Here is a 19,181-nt window from a genome sequence, read left to right on the forward strand (position 1 = left end):
TTTCTCCTAAGGGGGATAACTAAAGGAATATCTTATCTTATCTTATCCAGATAAAGCACTTTTACCTGTCTTATTCAGTGAAACTGCCTGGGCCCAATTTATTTCTTACTCTTTACTTTGGCAACAGGTTCTAGGAGTGTCCACATGGTGGCAGTACTAGGTAGTGGGACAGATTTTATCATTATGTCGGTGGTATGTGGAAGAATATGAAGCTGTTATGTATTGTAACTAGTGTTTTTAATGTTAACTTCCATTCATCATCCAGCATTGCAAGTTGCTGCCCATATCCTCTAGTCTCTACAGACCAATAATATGCACCGCACTTTATTTAGTAAAAACACTTGTTTATTGTGATGAAATGTACATAAAGCATAAATAGGTCAGTCTCACAGGTGGTGAATGTTTTAAGGAAAACATTAACAAATCATCATTGACATTACTGTAATTGTGCACAGAACAAAAAGTCAACATCACAACACACACAGAGTCAAACACAAACAGAACATATCTAGAATTCAACATACATACACTGTACACACGCAAACAACAACAACATTGCATTATCATTTCATTGAAGATAATAAAGGAAATTTCATCTTCATCACTGAACACAGAGCAGCTGTTCAGTGCAAGCATAGTGTAATGTGTAAACTGAGTGGGTTCAATATCGTGTAGGAAACTGAGCAAAATATGCCTTCACTGCACTGCTTTAACAAACCAGTCTTAACACTGAAGTGATGGTTTTGTGTGGGACACTATGGACAGTTTTGTAGTGCAATTCAAGATTTCATTTTTTACATATGGGATATTTTTTTCTAGAAAATCTAGTTTTTATGTAGGCTGCTATACAAAAAACAACTCACTTCTTGGTTATCAAGATGTGTAATGTGTAATACTGCCAGCAAATGTTGAACAGCTGATTTGTCAGAAATGTGCACCACTAAAAGACACTGTCAGACTGTAATGGTCTTATGAAGTACATATTAGTAGTATCAGTAAGTACCCAAATGTAAGTAATTGTATTGTAAGTGGTCAAATCAGTCATTATTTCCTCTTAAAGCTCTGTCTTGAGATGTCTTCATCAAAATATACTTAAAATGTCAGTTTAATAAAAATCATGATCAAAAACCATGATCAGATACCTCAAGATATAAAATCTGGAGCCAGATAATATTCCAGCATAGGATTACTGCTCCACTGAACTCAACAGGGACTTGGAGGCGCAGAGTAAATACAGGTAAAATACAGAGGACACGGTTAAAGGTAGGGTGGTGTATTAATGGGGGTCTATTAGCAAAGGCTTGCCCCGAGGCCCCCTTACAGGTTGATCTGGCCATACTGCTGAGAGAAGACTTTTTTGCTAAGTAATGAGATAATTCAAAGGAAAGATGAGAAATCTGAGATGGTAGATGACAGTTAATGGTGTCCGATATTTACACATTATGATACAAAATTACTGGTATAGATTCAGTTTTTTGCTTATGACAACTGCATATTAAAATGAGACAAATGAAGCACTGTATTTAAAATGGCAAAATAATACTGTATGTAGGTCCTGTTGTTCTTGATCTGGAGGTTTCTTTGCGTGCCGACCACGAAACAGTAACACAGAGCAGAGGAACTGTTCCTACTGCTCAACAGAATAAGTGGACAGTACCACAGCTACTAGCTCAGTGGTGTCAAAGCAGTATCTCAACAGATGCATGAAATGAATGAGATGAAACCAAAGGGCCACAACATGGATGCTGCAGAGCATCCAGCCAGAGCTAAAGCTGGTGTAAGTCAGTGTAATAGAGATGATCGCATCTCTTCCTTGTACCACATATATCCACGGTTGAAAAAGGTCAGTAACACAATGTTAACAGGGACAGCAGGGATCAGATCTCACTTTCGTAGGTGTGCATGTAGGTCTTGAGCGAGAGGATTTCGGCGTAGCTCCGGGTGGTTCTCCGGTACAGGTCCAAGCCTGTCAGGATCTCCACGTCTCTGACCCGAGCTGTGTGCATCTTCATCAGGTCCTCCACCCAGCGAGACTCCTCCTCTGAGCTCTGCAGGGAGGCAGTGAGGAACACAGGAGCATTAGCATTAGCAAACAACAATTTGTAGTTTAAGGGGAATTACACACTGGAACTCCTTCTTGGTGAACATCCCGGCTGATATACACAGTGACCATGTGTAACATCACAGAGGTGTTTCGCAGTGAGGTTACCAGGTTTTTCTGTCCTGTACAGAAACATGTACCAAAACCTGTGCTCACTGATTGTATCTGCCAACCCTGAGATGAAGATGCTGCACAGAAGTGCTGGGCTGATGCATAAACTGTTGATTGTCAAGAAAAAGTTTCAACACATAACTAAAATCAAGATACAGTATGTAAAAAAGACAGAGGTGTTTGTAGGTATATTTTTTCACTTAAAGAGAGCCTGCCTACTGTAGCTGTTCCGCCCTTTCGTGTCTGCTGTATGCTAAGCTAGGCTAACCGCAACCTGACACAGACATGAGACTGATATCAATCTTCTCATCCTACTCTCAGAAAAAAAGCTAATAAGCAAATTTCTCAAAGTGTTGCACTGTTCCTGTGTTCCATGTACAAACACATTTTTCAGTTCCATTATCATTTTGCTCCATTATCTTTTGAGGCTTTGCCTTGTGTACATTTAATGGTTCAAATCATTTTCTTTTACAATCAAATCTCCTGGCCATCAGTCACCTGCATATTTAGTAGGGGTGCAGAAACTGTTGGTAAAATAGTTCAAATGTGACGACACACTGAAAGATGTGATGTTCCTTACTCTGCAGGTCTCTTCGTTGCTGGGTCTGTGAGGCAGGATGAAGGCAGCGCTGTTGAGTGGGCCGCTGCACGAGTCTGCAGCCTGTGTGAAGTCTAAGCAGCTGGTCAGGACCACAAAGTAGTGTGTGGGGATGGGTATCGTCCCACTTACATACCTGCAAGAAAGGTCAAACAGAAGACTCAAGTTTATCTTTAATTTGTGACATTGTCTTTATAAGCAATGCTACAGTGAAGTACACTGAATATTCTTACTCTTTTATTTTTTCTGCTGAGTCCCTGACACCATCATAGTCGTAGTCAAATATGGGTCCGATAAGTACGTTCACCCCGTTTCTCTCAGTGGCATATTTCTTTACCAGTGCTCTCTGGAAGTAACCCCATATTCCTAAGAGAGAGGGACAAAAAGAAAGACAAAAACAGAGAGGAAAGTGAGAATGAAGCAGGGAAGATGGGCTGCAAGGTGACAGCAGATACAGAAAAGCAGTGAAATGTAGCAGTGGATCCATCAGCATGGATTTGGTTTGATTTTTGCACCCTTGGAGAAAGTTCTAATCATGGTTGACTTACTCTTGAATGCAGGATACATGGGAACGGTGTTGGTGATGAGAACAGCATCATATTTTTTGTCTATGGTTGAGGACAATTCTGTCAAGAAAGAAAGAAGAAACATGATTAAAATGTATTAATATTAAAATTATGTATGACATGTTACTACATCTGATTGAAATGATGGTCAAAACTATGACAAAAAGACCCTAGAATCCATTAATGCATCTTTTATTTTTCTTAGTACATTGATTGCTCATGTAGTCTAAAATGTAATAATGATGGGGCACCCGGATAGCTCTCCTGGTAGAGCTGACACCCCATGTACCATGGATGAGTCCTTACTGCAGCAGCCCAGGGTTGGATCGACCTGTGGCCCTTTGCTGCGTGTCATCTCCTCCCAATAAAAGCCCCAAAAATACTTTAAAAAATGAATAAATAAATAAATAAAATGTAATAATGACAAAAGCCTGTCACAATCATCAGAGCCAAAATTGTGAATTTGTCTGATCAATAGTCCAAGACCCCAAATATTTAATTTCAAATGAAGATTATTGTGTTTAAAGGCTATATAGTCTGTAGCAAAGAGCTTTACATTGTAAGCTTACATTGTAGCCATGGCAACCCTTCTCACAAATATTTTTCACTGTTTAAATAAGTTTTTTTTTTCAACCAAACCAGTATTGGTGATAGTTGGAAAGACTAACAAAGTAGTTAGTTATTAGTTAGTTTTATTTTACTTGAATTTTGTATACATAACCTTTAAGCTGTGGTGGTTACTTACGTGGCGGATAGAGGAAGGCGTAGGTAATGTGTCTGTCTGCTCTGTAGTTAGTACAAGACTGACTGTAGGCTGGAGGGACTCTAGTATCAGGTCTCACACAGTTGGACAGGGCTTCAGGCAGAGGGGACACTTCTACCTGGAGGACCACACACATACAGACATACATAAGTCAACGACATCTAGTTTCAACTATTGGTGGTTTTCTGTTATTCAACAGATCAGAGAGATTGTAGGTGATGGTAGCTGAGAAAGACGGTGTATAAGGGAAGAAGTTCTACTCTACGTTTGCCAGCAGGGGGTGCTTGAAGAAAAAGAAAGTGCAAAATCAATCACATTGATGTGTGATCAACCAAGTCAGTAAAATGATCAGATGTCACAGAGGACATAGAGAAGGTGAGACACTACCTGATATAATGCATTCGTAGCTTCTAGCCACACCCACTACTCTAAGGATATTATCTTGTCTTAAAACCTAACTGATAACCCTTTCATCTTCCAAACACATCACAGAAGAATGCTGAATCAGATAGCAAATTTTATAAACATGAATAATGTTACCTTTAATAGATTGGTATCTGACATGCAGGTTTCAACAGGTTCAAATTAAAACCTTTTCAAGACCATAATAAATGCAATGTAAATTTCAAAAACCTATTTTTACTGGCAAATTAAAGTACAGAGGATCTGAAGGTAAATCGGTTTTGGTTCTTGTTGGTTTCGTTTTGTAATTGGTGCAGCATGATCAATACAGATTTTCCCAAAAATACATTTAAAAAGGAAGACTGAAAAATGCAACTTTACCCATGAAACTTCATTAATTCCAATAACTTGTTAAAGACATTGTAAAGTCTAAAATTCAGATGATTGGATTTTAGACTTTTTAAGACCCTGTGGACACCCTGCTTACTGACATGTTAACTGCACCTTGAGACCCCGTGCCCAATAGCTATTAATTTATTAGGATATGTCAGTAATACATATACATACATGCTTTTAACGCCAGTCATGTCTTTTTAAAAATCTTCTAGCCATGAACAAGGACATACAAATGTGCAAAAGGTAATATTAGTTTTTTTTGGCTGTTTCTGGCTCATATGTTTTTCATACTAATAATCACAACACAGAATGAAACTTTACAACTGGCATGCTGTCCTCTGAATGAGGTACCTTTGTTGAGTCTTTGCTGACAGTTTAAGGCACAGAAAACGTTCACAATAATGTCTATAGGGATGTGCGATACCTGTCTGCTGACGGTGTACGACGTCCAGAGAGGCATGGAGAGAGCCTCGCTGTAGCCGCTGATGTAGTCACTGTGGTGGAGGATGAAGTATTTGGTACGGAAAAGTACAGCAGGTCGACCGTGCGGCAGATTCCTGCTGTCTAGGAGAGGAGGAGCACAGGGGGGACACAGCAGTTGTATTTTACAACTTTAACATGTAAAGTTTATATGTACCAAATTACCATTAAAATGAATGCCTGTGTATTGGCTAGAATCTGGCGATACAATACGTATCACAATACAGGGGTTACAGTTGAAAATATTGCGATACTGGATTCAAGTCAATATATTGTGATTTTTTTTTTTTTTTTTAGGAAATAGTAACTGCCGTAGAATAAAAAAAAGTTTACTTTTTTATGCAACCACAACAGCAAGATTTGTATTTTGTCACAGTTGCTATAACATCCAACATCATAGCCTGCAAGTCGATTTTTGAGAATCGAGACAATATCACGAAACAAAATATATATGATACGATATTATTTTAGATTTAAACCTATTAAACCTACTAAACAGACATTATACATAGACTGAATGTTTAGCTTGAGTAAGTATGCATTGCTCTTAAAGCTGATTTACAAAGGTACTGGGAGCAAATTTTAATTTCATAAGGATGGTGTTATAATTCTAAGTTTCTTCATCCTCCAAGGATGACATTGTGTATAAAAGACAGGTCATGTTCAGTAGCATTATGAAAGACTGACCATCAATAGCTTGCCTCAGTCGCTGGTTTAGCTCCTCCACTTTGTTCTGTAAGAGACAGAGCCAGAGTGACTCCAGGTTATAGCCTCGTACAAGGGTCACTTTCAAACCTCTCTGGCCCCTACTTTTTACACGCAACTGCAAAAAGATCGGAGATTGAAACAATCTCTTGCCAGAGATCTACATGGGAATCACAAACACAGTATAGATGAAGTGACACACTACAAGGGCTGGCTCCAACTCACTTCCAATCCAAGCAATTCAGTAAGTAGATTACAAAAAATAGTCTGGACTGAGAGTGTTGTCGAAGGTTGACGACGCAAAGACTTTGCGTTAGAAAATGAACTACAGATTGTGTTGAAATGAACTGACTGACTTGAAGGTGAATTGATTCCAGCTCTGCAGCAGAAAGCAAAGAGGCAACAAGGTTATTTCAGTCTTTAAAGAAGCTGAATAGACAAAGCAACAAAGCAATCAGGTAATGAGATACATGTTTACAACAGACTCATTCACACACTCACAGACACTCACAAACGATCAAATAATCATGGATGGTAGGTCTATGCAGCTGATTCTATTCACAGGTTTATAAGTTAGAAGTAAAAAAACACAACATCTGTATTGAAAAGCCCTTCAGTCACAAGCTGTGCCACGTTTGGGACGTCTGATGGATGTGCTGCTGCTAAAGGCAATCTGCCAGAGCTACTACAGCCACACTCTGCTCTACACAAGAGATGAGACCAACTAATTCCAGCATGTGAAAACATCAGTTTGATCCTTTAATGGGAAGTGAATGCTGCTGGGAACAAAGGGAAGCTGCAGGCTGACAGTGGTCCGGGGTCATATAATATATCTGCCTTTTTGCCATCATGTGTGCTACAGCTGATTCCTCTCTTTGTGTTCTGACTGATGGGGTTGGAAATACACAGCATTAAACATTAACAGGCTGGTTTCTTATACATAACAAATATCTGATGAGAGGATCTGCAATGAAAATGTTTTGATTGGCATTATTAAGATTCCTTGTGCCAATTCTATATAATAACTGTAATGCTATCCCTGTAAGACATCCAGTCAAGACATTCTCACCATAAAGTGGAAATAAGCGCTAGTACAACAGACACAATCTCAGGGAAATCTCAAATATCTTGACCACATGAGGAGCATTTGAATTATTTTCCTTTCTCATTTGAACTGAAAATGTCTTTCTATTACTTAGTTACATTAAAAGCCAAAAAAGTCAACAGATCAGATGAGCAATAAGATAAATCAAATGATTCTCATGTTCCATCTTTCTCATCTCAATCCAAAATCTTTGGACTGAATGGAGAGATGACTTTCTTGTTAAGGTGGGTAGTTCCTTATAGCTCCCTCATATCTGTAATGTTAAAGTCTTACAAAAGACCAGTTTTGTAACGGAAATTGGAAATTAGCTATTAGCAATGTCTGGTGTAGTTAATGTATTGTGCATTGTTAAATAAGCATTAAAGTAAAATACAAACATAAATATCAAGCTGTGGTTCTTTTCAGGAGATGTTAAATAGTCTGAAGGTGAAACACAGTCAAGAGAATGAGAGTGTTTGGCCTCTGGCCAGCGACACAGTGTTGATCTTAGAAAGGGTTTAATTTGGCCTGGGGGAATCAATTAAGTGTCATATAATTCTTATTTGACTGTAGTTACAGAAGAGGGAGCTGTACCATAAGGTGCAACCCTGGAGGTCATGATATACAGGAAACTGTTTGAGAACATGCTGACTGGCAGTTTTACCAACATTGACTGTATGTCAACGGTATATACACTGTAAGGGACCACACCTTATCACAGCAAAACTGCCTTGTTTCATGGACTCAAAAAGTTGTCCATGCATGTTTATCATTACATTAAAGTAATACATGATCATTTCTGAAGATTGGCTTGTTAATGAGCTTACCTAAAAGTGATGCCAACATATAATAGATACCCAAAGTATCAGTGTATCACCATTAGCTCCAGTGCTCCATGCCAGCAATTTATATTACACCATGTTATTGTAAGGAGGCAGACTTTTTAGTAATTGAAATTGGCCTTCATGATACACTGTCCTAATCTGTTATCTGTAATTGATACACTGTTTTTTCAATTACCTGACCTGTTTCCGAGTTTAATGTTTCATACAAGCACCGGCAAGGACACAGAGGAGGGGTTGTCGGTAGCTTCTTAGCTGCCATGCAAGTAAAGCCCAGCTCAGAGCAAAGATTCACAACCAGATGAAGCAGTTTTAGAATGCTGGAGATTATATTGAAGGGCCTGTTACATATTTGTGGAGATACTAATGCTGACTTTAATGATTAAGTATGAACCTTCTCATGCAACCAGAGCTAACCAAATACTGATATATTCATTTTATTTAATTACAGGAAGGTTCCTGAAGTGAAGAGGCACTGTGGCTTCTCTGGTGACCATGGATATGACAATAAGATCAACAGCATGCAGGTACTCTTATTATCTACTCTGACATTAAGAAGTTTTGAAAACGGAAATACAGTCGCTGCCATGAAGACAATACACTGTCTCATCTAGTTGCATTGGTGTGAATCTGTAGGTTTTCAGTATAAAAAAATTATACTTTTTTTTTTACTTTTCACATTATGTCAAATTGTTGTGACATTAGAATTATAATCATTACAACAGTGAATTTACTTTCACTCAACTTCTTTTATGGTTCAAGTGTTGGCACGGAGTACCAGGGCAGGTGACCAGGATGATTCAGCCTTCTTCACCAACAGGGAACCGACTCTATTCAGGTTCAAGCACCTAGTTTTGAACTGTTCAGAGCATTTCAAAAATAATTTGGTTTGGAACCTGAAAAGTGGTTCCCAGCTGGAAGTTTTCCTTCGGAACCAAAGTAGGCATGTCATATTCTACAGAATGTTGTGCATTGTATCCGATTACAATGGTTCTGCTCACAACTGATGGAAGCGTGGGCTGGTTCATTAGATAGCACCAAGGTTCCAAGAATCTTGAACGAAAGAACCATAGCTAATATGGTGGTTCAAGAACCAGTGCCAATTAGGTAGACATAAGTGAGCTGACAGACAAACCAATCTCCTAAAAACTAGTTTCCCTTTCTGCAGTCAACAGAAAGCTGGGCCCAGGTCTGCCACTGAGTCATCATGGCTGACCTTGTCTTCACAGCTGCAGCCCAGGTCATCTGTTCCTGCAGGAATAAGACCAGAGGCTGTTGGTCTGGAGAGCTCCTCTGGCATGGTGGGTCTGTAGGGGGGGCCTTTCAGCAGGTGGTTCAGACTGCCATGGGTTCCATTATTGGGGGCTGGTTTCAGACCCAGAAGATCTGAGAGTGGGAGAGATTATGTTTGGTGTCAGCTAAAAGAATAATTGGACATGAAACGCCACTTATGTTGTGACTAGTCAACACACACAGAAATACGCCTTACCACACATGACATTGTAAAGCTCAATGTTTTCAAAGGCTGGAACTTTGGTCTTGTATTTAAATGAAGGTCCATACCCCAAGAAAATAGTCTGAAAATGAAAGTCAATGGCACAGTAAATAATGATTAGTCTATCACTGGTTCAGATACAAGTTACAATTATCTAATACTATGATGTATACTTTCCAATAATGCTCATCCTACAGGCCAACAGAATAGTATATAGAATCAAGGTATAGTCTATGTTGGTACAGCCAGATGACTTCTTAATGTCACTGTAGATAATAAGAGCACCTGCATGCTGTTGATCTTATTGTCATATCCATGGTCACCAGAGAAGCCACAGTGCCTCTTCACTTCAGGAACCTTCCTGTAATTAAATAAAATGAATATATCAGTATTTGGTTAGCTCTGGTTGCATGAGAAGGTTCATATATAACCATTAAAGTCAGCATTAGCATCTCCACAAATATGTAACAGGCCCTTCAAAATAATATCTGTATCAGTTTGATATACATTTCCATAATGTGATTCTATAGTGATGCAGGCACTATATATTCTGATATCAATTTCATTTGCTGGCTCTGAAGTAGCTTTACTCTCTTTTCTGCAAAAACAATCAACACTTCCAGCAGCATAAGAACCACACTCAGTGGGCTGTGTGCAGTACAGTGTCTACCTGCTGTGGCTATCTTGATGTGTATGAAAATGACATCTTCAATATCAGTGCTATTTAGTCTTACATTGATCATTAGGTACAAAACCTGTTTGGGATGTTCAGAATATTGTGTCAGATGACCAAGAAAGTTTCTCATCACAGCTGAGTTACAAGCTAAAACATTGCCAGTTTTATACTAGTGTTTATTTTGCTGCTCAGCTAATTTGTTTAATCTACATTTCTTTTGGCAATTCTGAAAGATGGCCACATATCCATCATCCGTGCCAAACTGTGGTCAGATTACACAAATCAAGTAGGAGAATGACAAACCAATATTTCAAGAAATGGTTAGAAAATTTCAATCTAGACTTCATGGGATCTCTGAACCAACCTGGTAACCAAAATTATGTGTTTTTTTTCTATATATCAAATTAAGGAGGAAAGTTTGTCCATCAAAATATCGCATCTTCTAGGGTAGTGGTTCCCAACCGTTTTCTTTAAGGGACCCCTTTCCCTTTTCCTCTGTCCATATTATGTTTTTTAAACAATCATACATACTTAATAGGCTTCTTTTTTTGACATGTCATGTTTTATTCTCTCCAAATAATAATAATAATCTAAAGTTTAGAAATAACTATTACATTTAGTACAATATAGTGTGATATACTGACTTCTAAGTGACCTCTTCATTAATTAACCCCTTATTTATAAAGACCTGTTGCAGGACGCTGCTGGGTCCACACAGATTTTAATGGCTTAAAGTCTGCTGTGAAATACAGTTGAACTGCAGCATGTTGTCAATATTCACCCACTTCAGCACACAGCCCAGGACAACCACTCCTTCACACAACTCAAGCCACAGTCCACTAATTGAAAAACACCCACTTTTTATTAAGTGTCCATTAAAACACTACTTCCAGTTACACGTTAATGTGTGTGTTTGCGTGTGTCTGTGTGTGTTTGCGTGTGTTTGCGTGTGTGTCTGTTGTGTGTGTGTGTGTGTGTGTGTGTCTAGGGGGTGAAGCCACAAGCATGTTAAAAATGTAAATGACTAGCTGATGGGGAAATGAGACAAACTTAGTGTTTCATTTGGTGCGAACAGTTAGTTGGTTTGGGATTTACGCAGACATTACTAATGTATATGTGCCTGTGTGTGTGCGTAAGTGTGAGTGTAAACGCTCTGACACTCTGCTCGCAGCTCCGGTGCCAACGATTAGCCCGTCTGTCTATCTGAGCTGCACAGAAACCTCAAAGATCTCTTTCATTTTGCAGCCATGAGTGTGTGTGTGTGTGTGTGAGAGAGAGAGAGAGAGAGAGACAGAATGTAGCTCTCCCACATTCTCTCCCCAAAACATCATGACAGCTCCATGCAAGGGGACTGTTACTGACATGAACATGTACACACACACACGTGCGGCATGGTTAGCTGAGGTTTGTTTTCACTTTCAGTCCTGATGACTTCATGGTTTACTTTGTCACCGAATCACTGCAGTAAGACATTTCAGCGCTCTACATCAAACGACTGTCAGAGTTCATTTTAGCATGTCATTAATGTTTCAGCAGCTGCACTTTTGAAAAAGATGTTGATTCGGGACACTTTTCAGCACTTCACGTGTTAATGACATTAAATGCGTTTTTAAGTAAAGCAAGATGTGCAGTAAAAAGCTCCACTGATGGGTGGGCTGAAGATGCCACATCAACACTGACTGTGCTGAACAGCACTGTCCTGGTAGCAGATGCAGCAACAAATCCAAACTAAATTTGAACTTATTTCTTTCACCTGGTCAACTGGTTTGGATTTAACCTGTTGAACACTTGACAATTGGCATCTGGTTTGTTTACAGTAAACTTACACTTATGAGTCACTACCTGTCTTAGCTAGGAGCTTTCTATATTCTATATCTTTCATATTTTCAGGATGGCCATCAATTGGCTTCTGAGTGGTACAGGGGGATTTGTTGTCCCAAGCTGTGTAAATGTACTTGCAATGTGAGAGCCATGTTGATGGATGTTCTATGTCTTAGTACTGTCAAAACAACAGTGATAATGGAAAAAAGGCTAACAAACAATACATGCAGTACATGAAAAAGAATGTGCCAGGTTGAAGTTTCACAGTGTTTTCTTATGCTTATTTATACTGTATTTGACATGTGTGTCAAGGTGTGCCAGCTTTTACAGATATCCAGTTCAGCTTTCATACATTGGATGTTTAATCCATACATATTTGGACTTCCTGTTGTTGTGGTGGTACTGTACCTGGCAACGTGCCACTTCCTCTCCACCAGCAGGTGTATATCTTCAATACGCCGGTTGTTGGCGTAGTGCAGTCTCTTTGGCAGATGCTGCTTCAAGTACGGCTTGAAGTGTTGGTCCGCTTTCTTACACTGGAACACAGAAACAATCGTTGGTATTTGGATCTTAGAAGGGCAATCATAGAGGGGACAGATTACCACCTGGTATTGCATGTTCCATTTTGGTGCTACAACAATATAATTGCCCCTTGCTAAGCCCCGCCCCTATTTATCTGTCCTCCAATAACAGATGAGCAAGCCTTGGTCAGAACCTTGGTAAATGTTACATGCCACATGCTAGGCTTGTCTATGTTAAAAAGACAATCAAATTGATGGTTAAACGTTAAAAGCAACATATGTATACTCACATATTAAGCTAATGTTGGCAAAAGCTAATGTACATCAATTATTAGCTAGCTATTAACATTCTAAAGCTAACGCTGCCAAACGCTAACTTACTTGCTAGCTAGTTTACATCTGTTGTTAGTTACGTAGCTAGAGGTTCTGACCGAAGCTAGCTCGACTGTTACTGGAGCAAAACTCTCCATAAGTTCTTGTATTTCTCATCCAAGCCTAATACTTACTGTTAGATTTGCAACAACAGCTTTGGGGTCATCTGAAAAAAGAATAACAGCAGTGAAAACTATTGCATGTACCATGCCTCGTAAAGGAGATACTGTCCTGCATATTTTAACAGTTTACACTGAAAAATGAACTTAATGAAATTAAATTGATGGTACTGTCGACAGGACACATGAATGTACACAATGAACAAAATGTCTATTTTACAGGAACAAGAAGAGACAAGGTAAAGTTGTATCGTAGCTCTGGTCAGACACTGCACACAATGGTAGTGGTGTGGCGGTAGCCACTGTAGGTACTGTGCACACAGATCAGATTTTTTGTTCTTGCCTGCTAATTATTGTGTCCTGTGTGATAATGAAGGTCTACAGACCAAAGCTCTGAATACAGAGAAGTCTGTATGAATAAGAGGGCAGGTGTCTGAGAACATTTTCAAAGGAAGCGAAACAAAGAAACTGGAGTCCGACTGATACACTGGTCAACCAATGTTTTTTTAATACTGTTTTATTTGGGTTTAATGCAGATAATTGCTTGACTCAGCAGCCTTCTGAGTACCGTGTATCCACATAGAACTTCACTAAATTGGCGGCCATATCTGTAATCAGTGAATTGTTCCCACCTAAAATCGGTATTGGTTTCAAACATCCCTTATCGGTCAGGCTCTACAAAAAATGAAAGAAAGAAAGAAAAAAAGAGGATGAAAGTCTCTCACATTTAGGATTGTTGGGGTATCTGGAGCGTATCCTGCCTAGGGACCCGGGGATGAGGATGATGTCATCAATGTTGGTCATGTAGTTACTGAGGAACTCAGTGCGATCACAGTGAGCCTCTTCCATACCTGAGAACACAACAGAGAGTGAGTGGGAGTGTGTATGAATGGCTGGTGTAACTTGCATGTAACTTCCCAGTGTAAGGTGTAATAAAGGTGCCAGGGTGATGATGTGGTACCACAGTGTATGCGTGTGTGTATGTGTGCCTGTACCATGATCCCCCACCAGGATGATGTTGACACAGCGGTGCAGTCTCATCTGTTTAAGTCCATCCATCAGTTGGCCAACAATTCTGTCAATCACCCTCAGAGGGTTGTTCAACTGAAACACACAAAGGGAGTCAGAGTGTGTGTTTTACATACCTACATGCCCACTGTATACACACACACACACACACACACAGATGCAGAGAGTACTCACTTCTATGCTCATGGGCCCCATTTTGTGTCCATATGTGTCTGGTTGTTCAGAGTGCATGGCGTACACATAGGGCCTGAAACAAGTTTGGAGATGTGTTTATAAAATAAATAAAAATACATAAAATAAAATACATATATACATTTTGTATCAGAACATCAAGACTTTTTGTCTTCTACGCTCTCCTGTTAATCATCTCACTACCCATCAGATTTATCTTTATAGCTCTTTGGAGGGGCCCGACCCCTAGGTTGGGAAGCACTAGTCTACACTAGCTTACTGTATGTAAAAAAGTTCAAACTAGCTCCACCTAAAATACACAATAAAATAAAATCCATTTTACACATTGAGGTCTACTAGCAATCCAATGTCCCAGGGGACTTTTATTTTGATACTTTAAGTATATTTAGCCGATAATACTTATGTACTTTTACTTGAGCAGGAGTTTTACTGTAATAGTATATCACTGTAATAGTATATTACAGTAAAAAAATATTAGTATTTTTACATTATTGTTCACCAGTACACATCCACTGAGAATGGACTTTACTGTGATGTAGGAGACGTCTTGTGTTGTGAAATGAACATTTGTATATTCATAGAGTCTGTAATTTTTAATGAGGTAGAAGGGGTAGATGCCTTTTTAACCACTTAATAATAACACATTATTGTTTTAAGCAGACTGTATATCTAGAGGGAATCAACTAATGGCATTTGGTTCAACTGTGTTTTCCCACTCTTGCTATGCTGTGGCTGCAAATGCTGACAAAGAAAAGACAATTTGAAGCAGACAAAAAGGGAAAAGCTTATTTCACCTCTCTGCCTCAGGAAGATGGAGCCACTGCAGCATGGTCAGTATCCGCCTCTCGAGTGGGATAGCACTGGAACACACACACACACACACACACACACACACACACACCACACATACACACAATGAAGGGTGACACTGGTTATCATTTGAAGGAAACCATAGCTGTAAGTGAGAAAGACATAAACACAGAGTTATGGTAATAGACTCTGATTCTGGTACCCTGTCGCCTTCTGGAACCATTAAACTCCAAACTGTTCCTTTAGCTCTCAAAGAGCCTCATAAAGCTGAGTGGTTGTAGAACAGAACACATTTAAAGCCCCCTGACTGTTTAAAGTGTCTGAAAGTCAAAGGTTGCCTGTGTAGTGATGAGGCCACCAACCAAGCTGCTGGCTGTCCACAGCTGTCAACTATCAAGCCCAGGACCGAGGCCCTGAGTAGGGCTTGGTGTATGAGGCAGTGGGGGGCAGCACGGAGGAACATGGAGGTGTGCTTACACTGTATTAGGCTTCTCTCTCCGTGTTTGACTCCTTTCTGTCTGTGTTCACAGTTTCAACCTCCCGTTGTCTATTTTATATACTCTCCCTTCCTTTCTTTCTTTCTCTTCTTTCTGTCCTCCCTTGTTCTCTGCTTGTGGTTTAGTGTGGGGGACCTCCCAGAAGGCTCAACCCAACATAGACCTTCAACCAGTCAGCCATTTAGCAACAATCCCTGGTCCCCATTACCATGCCAATCCCACAGAACACTAAACTGTGAAATGTGTTGTATGAAATGTCAGCACAGGCTTCCACTCTCTGTCTCCCTGTCGTATGCACACTCCCGCCGCTTTCTCACACACCTCTGTGGGTGCCAAGTGCAAGAAAAGCACTGTAAACCACAGTCTGGCCCCCGTGATGCTATAGAGAGGTACGGCTGCGACCCGGGTCGAAAGAAGAACCCTGCGTAGTGTAAACAGGCCCATTTGCACAAATTGCTGTAAAAACAGCCCAACGCCATCCCTCTGCTGAGATCTGCCTCCCGCTCCATCAAAGCCTTCTCTGTGCTGATAAATGTGGGCTCCTTTGTGTTCCACAGGTTATAGGTTGAGCGCAGCAGCCTTAGTGAGCAGCAGGGACATGAACGGGCATGTTCCAATGACTTTCACCACCAAATAACTTACAGTCTGAAATATCAGTTAGAAGAAAGTGGTATTTAAGGGACATTAACACTAGACATGTTTATTTAAACTCTGGAGAGTTTACTTTTGTAGTTCAGTTTCAGTCATGTGGGCTCAGGTGACATCAGGTCTGGGTAACCTGGTTCCAGATAACCTGCTCAGTTCAATTAGTAGTGAGGACATAATCCAAACCACCAACAGGAAACAGGCCCATAACACAAGGTTTTATAGGTATGAGGACATTGATGTTGCCATCAGATTGGCAGAAATGACTCTTGGTTGTAAACCCTCCAATATCAATATAGGTAACAAGGCTCACTTTTGGCAATTTATGAACGTGGACTTAACCTGGTGCCAGAGTAGATACATTAAAACAAATAGTGCATTCACAATATTAAACAAGCTACATCAGACTCCCTGCAAGGTTTGTTTACAGTCCCTGATTCACTTATCGGGCAACATGGAGAAATAGAAAAATGCCAAAGGAAACTGTTCTTCAACAGCTCAGACCAAAGAAAACACATTTTGAAGTACCCAATGACTGCGTCATGAGTTTGAAACTGTGCTCTTTAAGCTGAAGGGTAGCACAGCGAGGAGAGGCTGACAACACACAGCACCCACCCAGCTGTTAATGCCCATGAGCAAGGCACTCAGCTCATGTTAGCCGACATCTGAGCGTCCTGCACAAGGCAGCATGTGCAGAAAGAATTTCATTATAAGGAGAAGTAAGGGACTGTACGAAAATGACTACCACGGGGGAAGGGCTTTATTTAAACACTGTGACTAATATAAACATGATTACATTGCATTTTAACACATTTTACATACTGCTTTCTGTTAAAGGCAGAATGAGTTTTCCTGAGATAACCATCCATATAAGGTACCTTCATCAGCAACTGGAGGCCACTGCCTAACGTTCTGAATCCAACTGTCCATGCTGTCACTCTCCACAGGTAGCAGCAGTCACAGAGTACTGTGTGTCTGTCTGACTGAGGGTGGGTTGAGCTACACCCAGCAGACTGACATAAAATCTGGCAATGCGCACCTTCGGCAGGGTTGTACACAGATGTGGCCATGTTTATTTCTGCTTAATGTAACCTCTGTGAAACAATCCAAAAATAATGTTTTATTTCACTCTCTAGCTTGTTCTACCACAACTGCTCTCTGTTTCTCTCTCTCCCTGGCTGTGTTTACAGTAAAGGACAAATCCTACTTGATCCTCACAAAGGTAAAGGTAGAGGCTGCTGTGGGACAGAAGACCTAACTACTCTCACTCCAGCAAAAGCCATAACCGTCCACCTTTTCTGAACCCCTCCCCGTAAAAATGCAGTCTGTTAAAAAAAACTGGAATATTATGGTTTGTCAAAATGAGGGTTTAGGATGTCTTAAGTTTCTGCTGGGTGTAATGAACAAGCATTGTGTGGGTGTTCGGCATGGAGCTCCTGTCTCCAGTACAAAATGTTCCGTAGAAATAAATCTGACATGGTCACATTATTAATGCAGCAAAATCTTTGATAACGGAATAAACACACTACAAAAACATTAAAAAGAAAAGGAAGAGTGCCGTTTAACTGCACTGAAGGAGCGAGGCTGTCAAATGTGTTCAGGAAAAGATTTTGTGATTGAAAGCCAGAAATGTAGACTTACACAGGCCAGAAGAAGGTGGCAGCCTTCACTCCCTGTTTGAGCGCTGTGATCCAGATCTAGGAGAGAAACAGTACAGTCTTATTATATTATCATTCTGATGTAATTTAGTAGGATACTATTAGAGCATTACCCTGGACACATACAGAAAATGAGAAAACCAAGGTCATGGTGTACAGTACGCTATGGTATGCTGAGAAGGATATCCCACTGTTTGTGGGTGTGTGACCCACTTTGGTTACTCCAATTAGAAATTTGATTATCTGCCCGAATCCGAATGTACCCGACACAACCCGCCGGGTTCAGGCACCTGGGTACAATGTAGTATACTTTAGCTTGTTATTTATTCATTTATTTTAAGTGGTCTTTAACAGGTCTGGGCCCGTGCCCGACCCAATCCTGCTTCCGTGGTTCAGGCTTGCACAAAACATTTTCAGGGCTCAGATTTTCTTGGGCCCAACTCCAACTGATAGAAAACCACACAGTAGGTTGGTTTTACTTAATGTTTTAAGTAAACTGACAAAATCTGAAGCTCTAAAGAGTTCCAGACTACTTAATGTCAAAGCTTTGGTCTTGCAAGACCCAAAAGTGATCCCACCCAGCTGTCATAAGCACATGATATTAACATCTGTTGTTGGTCAATGGATGATAAAGCCTATCAGACTTGGTTTGTTAGATCTGAGTCCTGCAACTCCTACTGTAGTCGGCTTCAAAAGAAAAGCCTTTTCCTGCCTTTGCTGGCCTCTGATCTGTGATGAATTGGGAAAACACTAAAGCCATCTACAAAAGTTATCCACTGTCAAAGCAAAACCCTTATTAGCTCACAAATAAATATACAATCGCAGCTTTGATGAACTACAGATGGTAAAAAAGAGAGACTCAGCAGAGAGAGGAGAAGAGGAGTATTTACCGGCTGTCCTCCCCACCAGCGATGATTGAGTTTCTCCCGGCTTCTCAGGGTGAAGGTGGCATCAAACGCTGGGTCATACATGGAGTTGCCAATGATACCATGAGACTCTGGATAGAGACCCTGAGTGGGTTTGAAACTGAAATTATTCTTAGACCAATAAGATCTCGTATCATTTAATGGTAATGGAAGCCATTTCCAGTGGCGGACAGTCTCTAGGAGAGTGCAGCCAAAGAGTGTTATTCTTCTTATTGATGTTATTTGTCTGTTATTTTTGATTAATATATTTGATTTGCAACCAGGTGGCAAAAGCAAAAGCCACCGAGTCTCGTCCTTCTACCTCATAAAAAAACTTCCAGAATCTGTGATGTAAATGGTGTTAATTTCTAACGTTTTGCTGCTGGACACAAG

The 19,181-nt window shown here is 40.2% G+C and overlaps 1 protein-coding gene across 1 annotated transcript in view; it reads right to left on the reverse strand.

The window, feature by feature from the left end:
* Positions 1–358: 358 nt before the first annotated feature.
* LOC118335685 (ectonucleotide pyrophosphatase/phosphodiesterase family member 2-like) overlaps positions 359–19,181 on the reverse strand; it is a gene marked incomplete at its 5' end in the record, with an annotated part of 28,848 nt that continues 10,025 nt past the window's right edge. Inside the window, 18 exon segments of the mRNA XM_035672110.1 lie at positions 359–2,048; positions 2,793–2,946; positions 3,044–3,176; positions 3,359–3,436; positions 4,122–4,257; positions 5,362–5,501; positions 6,105–6,240; positions 9,265–9,434; positions 9,538–9,625; positions 9,829–9,904; positions 12,449–12,576; positions 13,068–13,099; positions 13,778–13,903; positions 14,048–14,156; positions 14,256–14,328; positions 15,068–15,133; positions 17,867–17,922; positions 18,774–18,893. Of these exon segments, the coding sequence (XP_035528003.1) occupies positions 1,878–2,048; positions 2,793–2,946; positions 3,044–3,176; positions 3,359–3,436; positions 4,122–4,257; positions 5,362–5,501; positions 6,105–6,240; positions 9,265–9,434; positions 9,538–9,625; positions 9,829–9,904; positions 12,449–12,576; positions 13,068–13,099; positions 13,778–13,903; positions 14,048–14,156; positions 14,256–14,328; positions 15,068–15,133; positions 17,867–17,922; positions 18,774–18,893 (1,992 nt within the window).

The sequence above is a fragment of the Morone saxatilis genome, unplaced genomic scaffold, assembly GCF_004916995.1.
Source record: "Morone saxatilis isolate NCDOM2014 unplaced genomic scaffold, NCSU_SB_2.0 Contig24, whole genome shotgun sequence".
In the NCBI taxonomy this organism is placed as follows: domain Eukaryota; kingdom Metazoa; phylum Chordata; class Actinopteri; family Moronidae; genus Morone; species Morone saxatilis.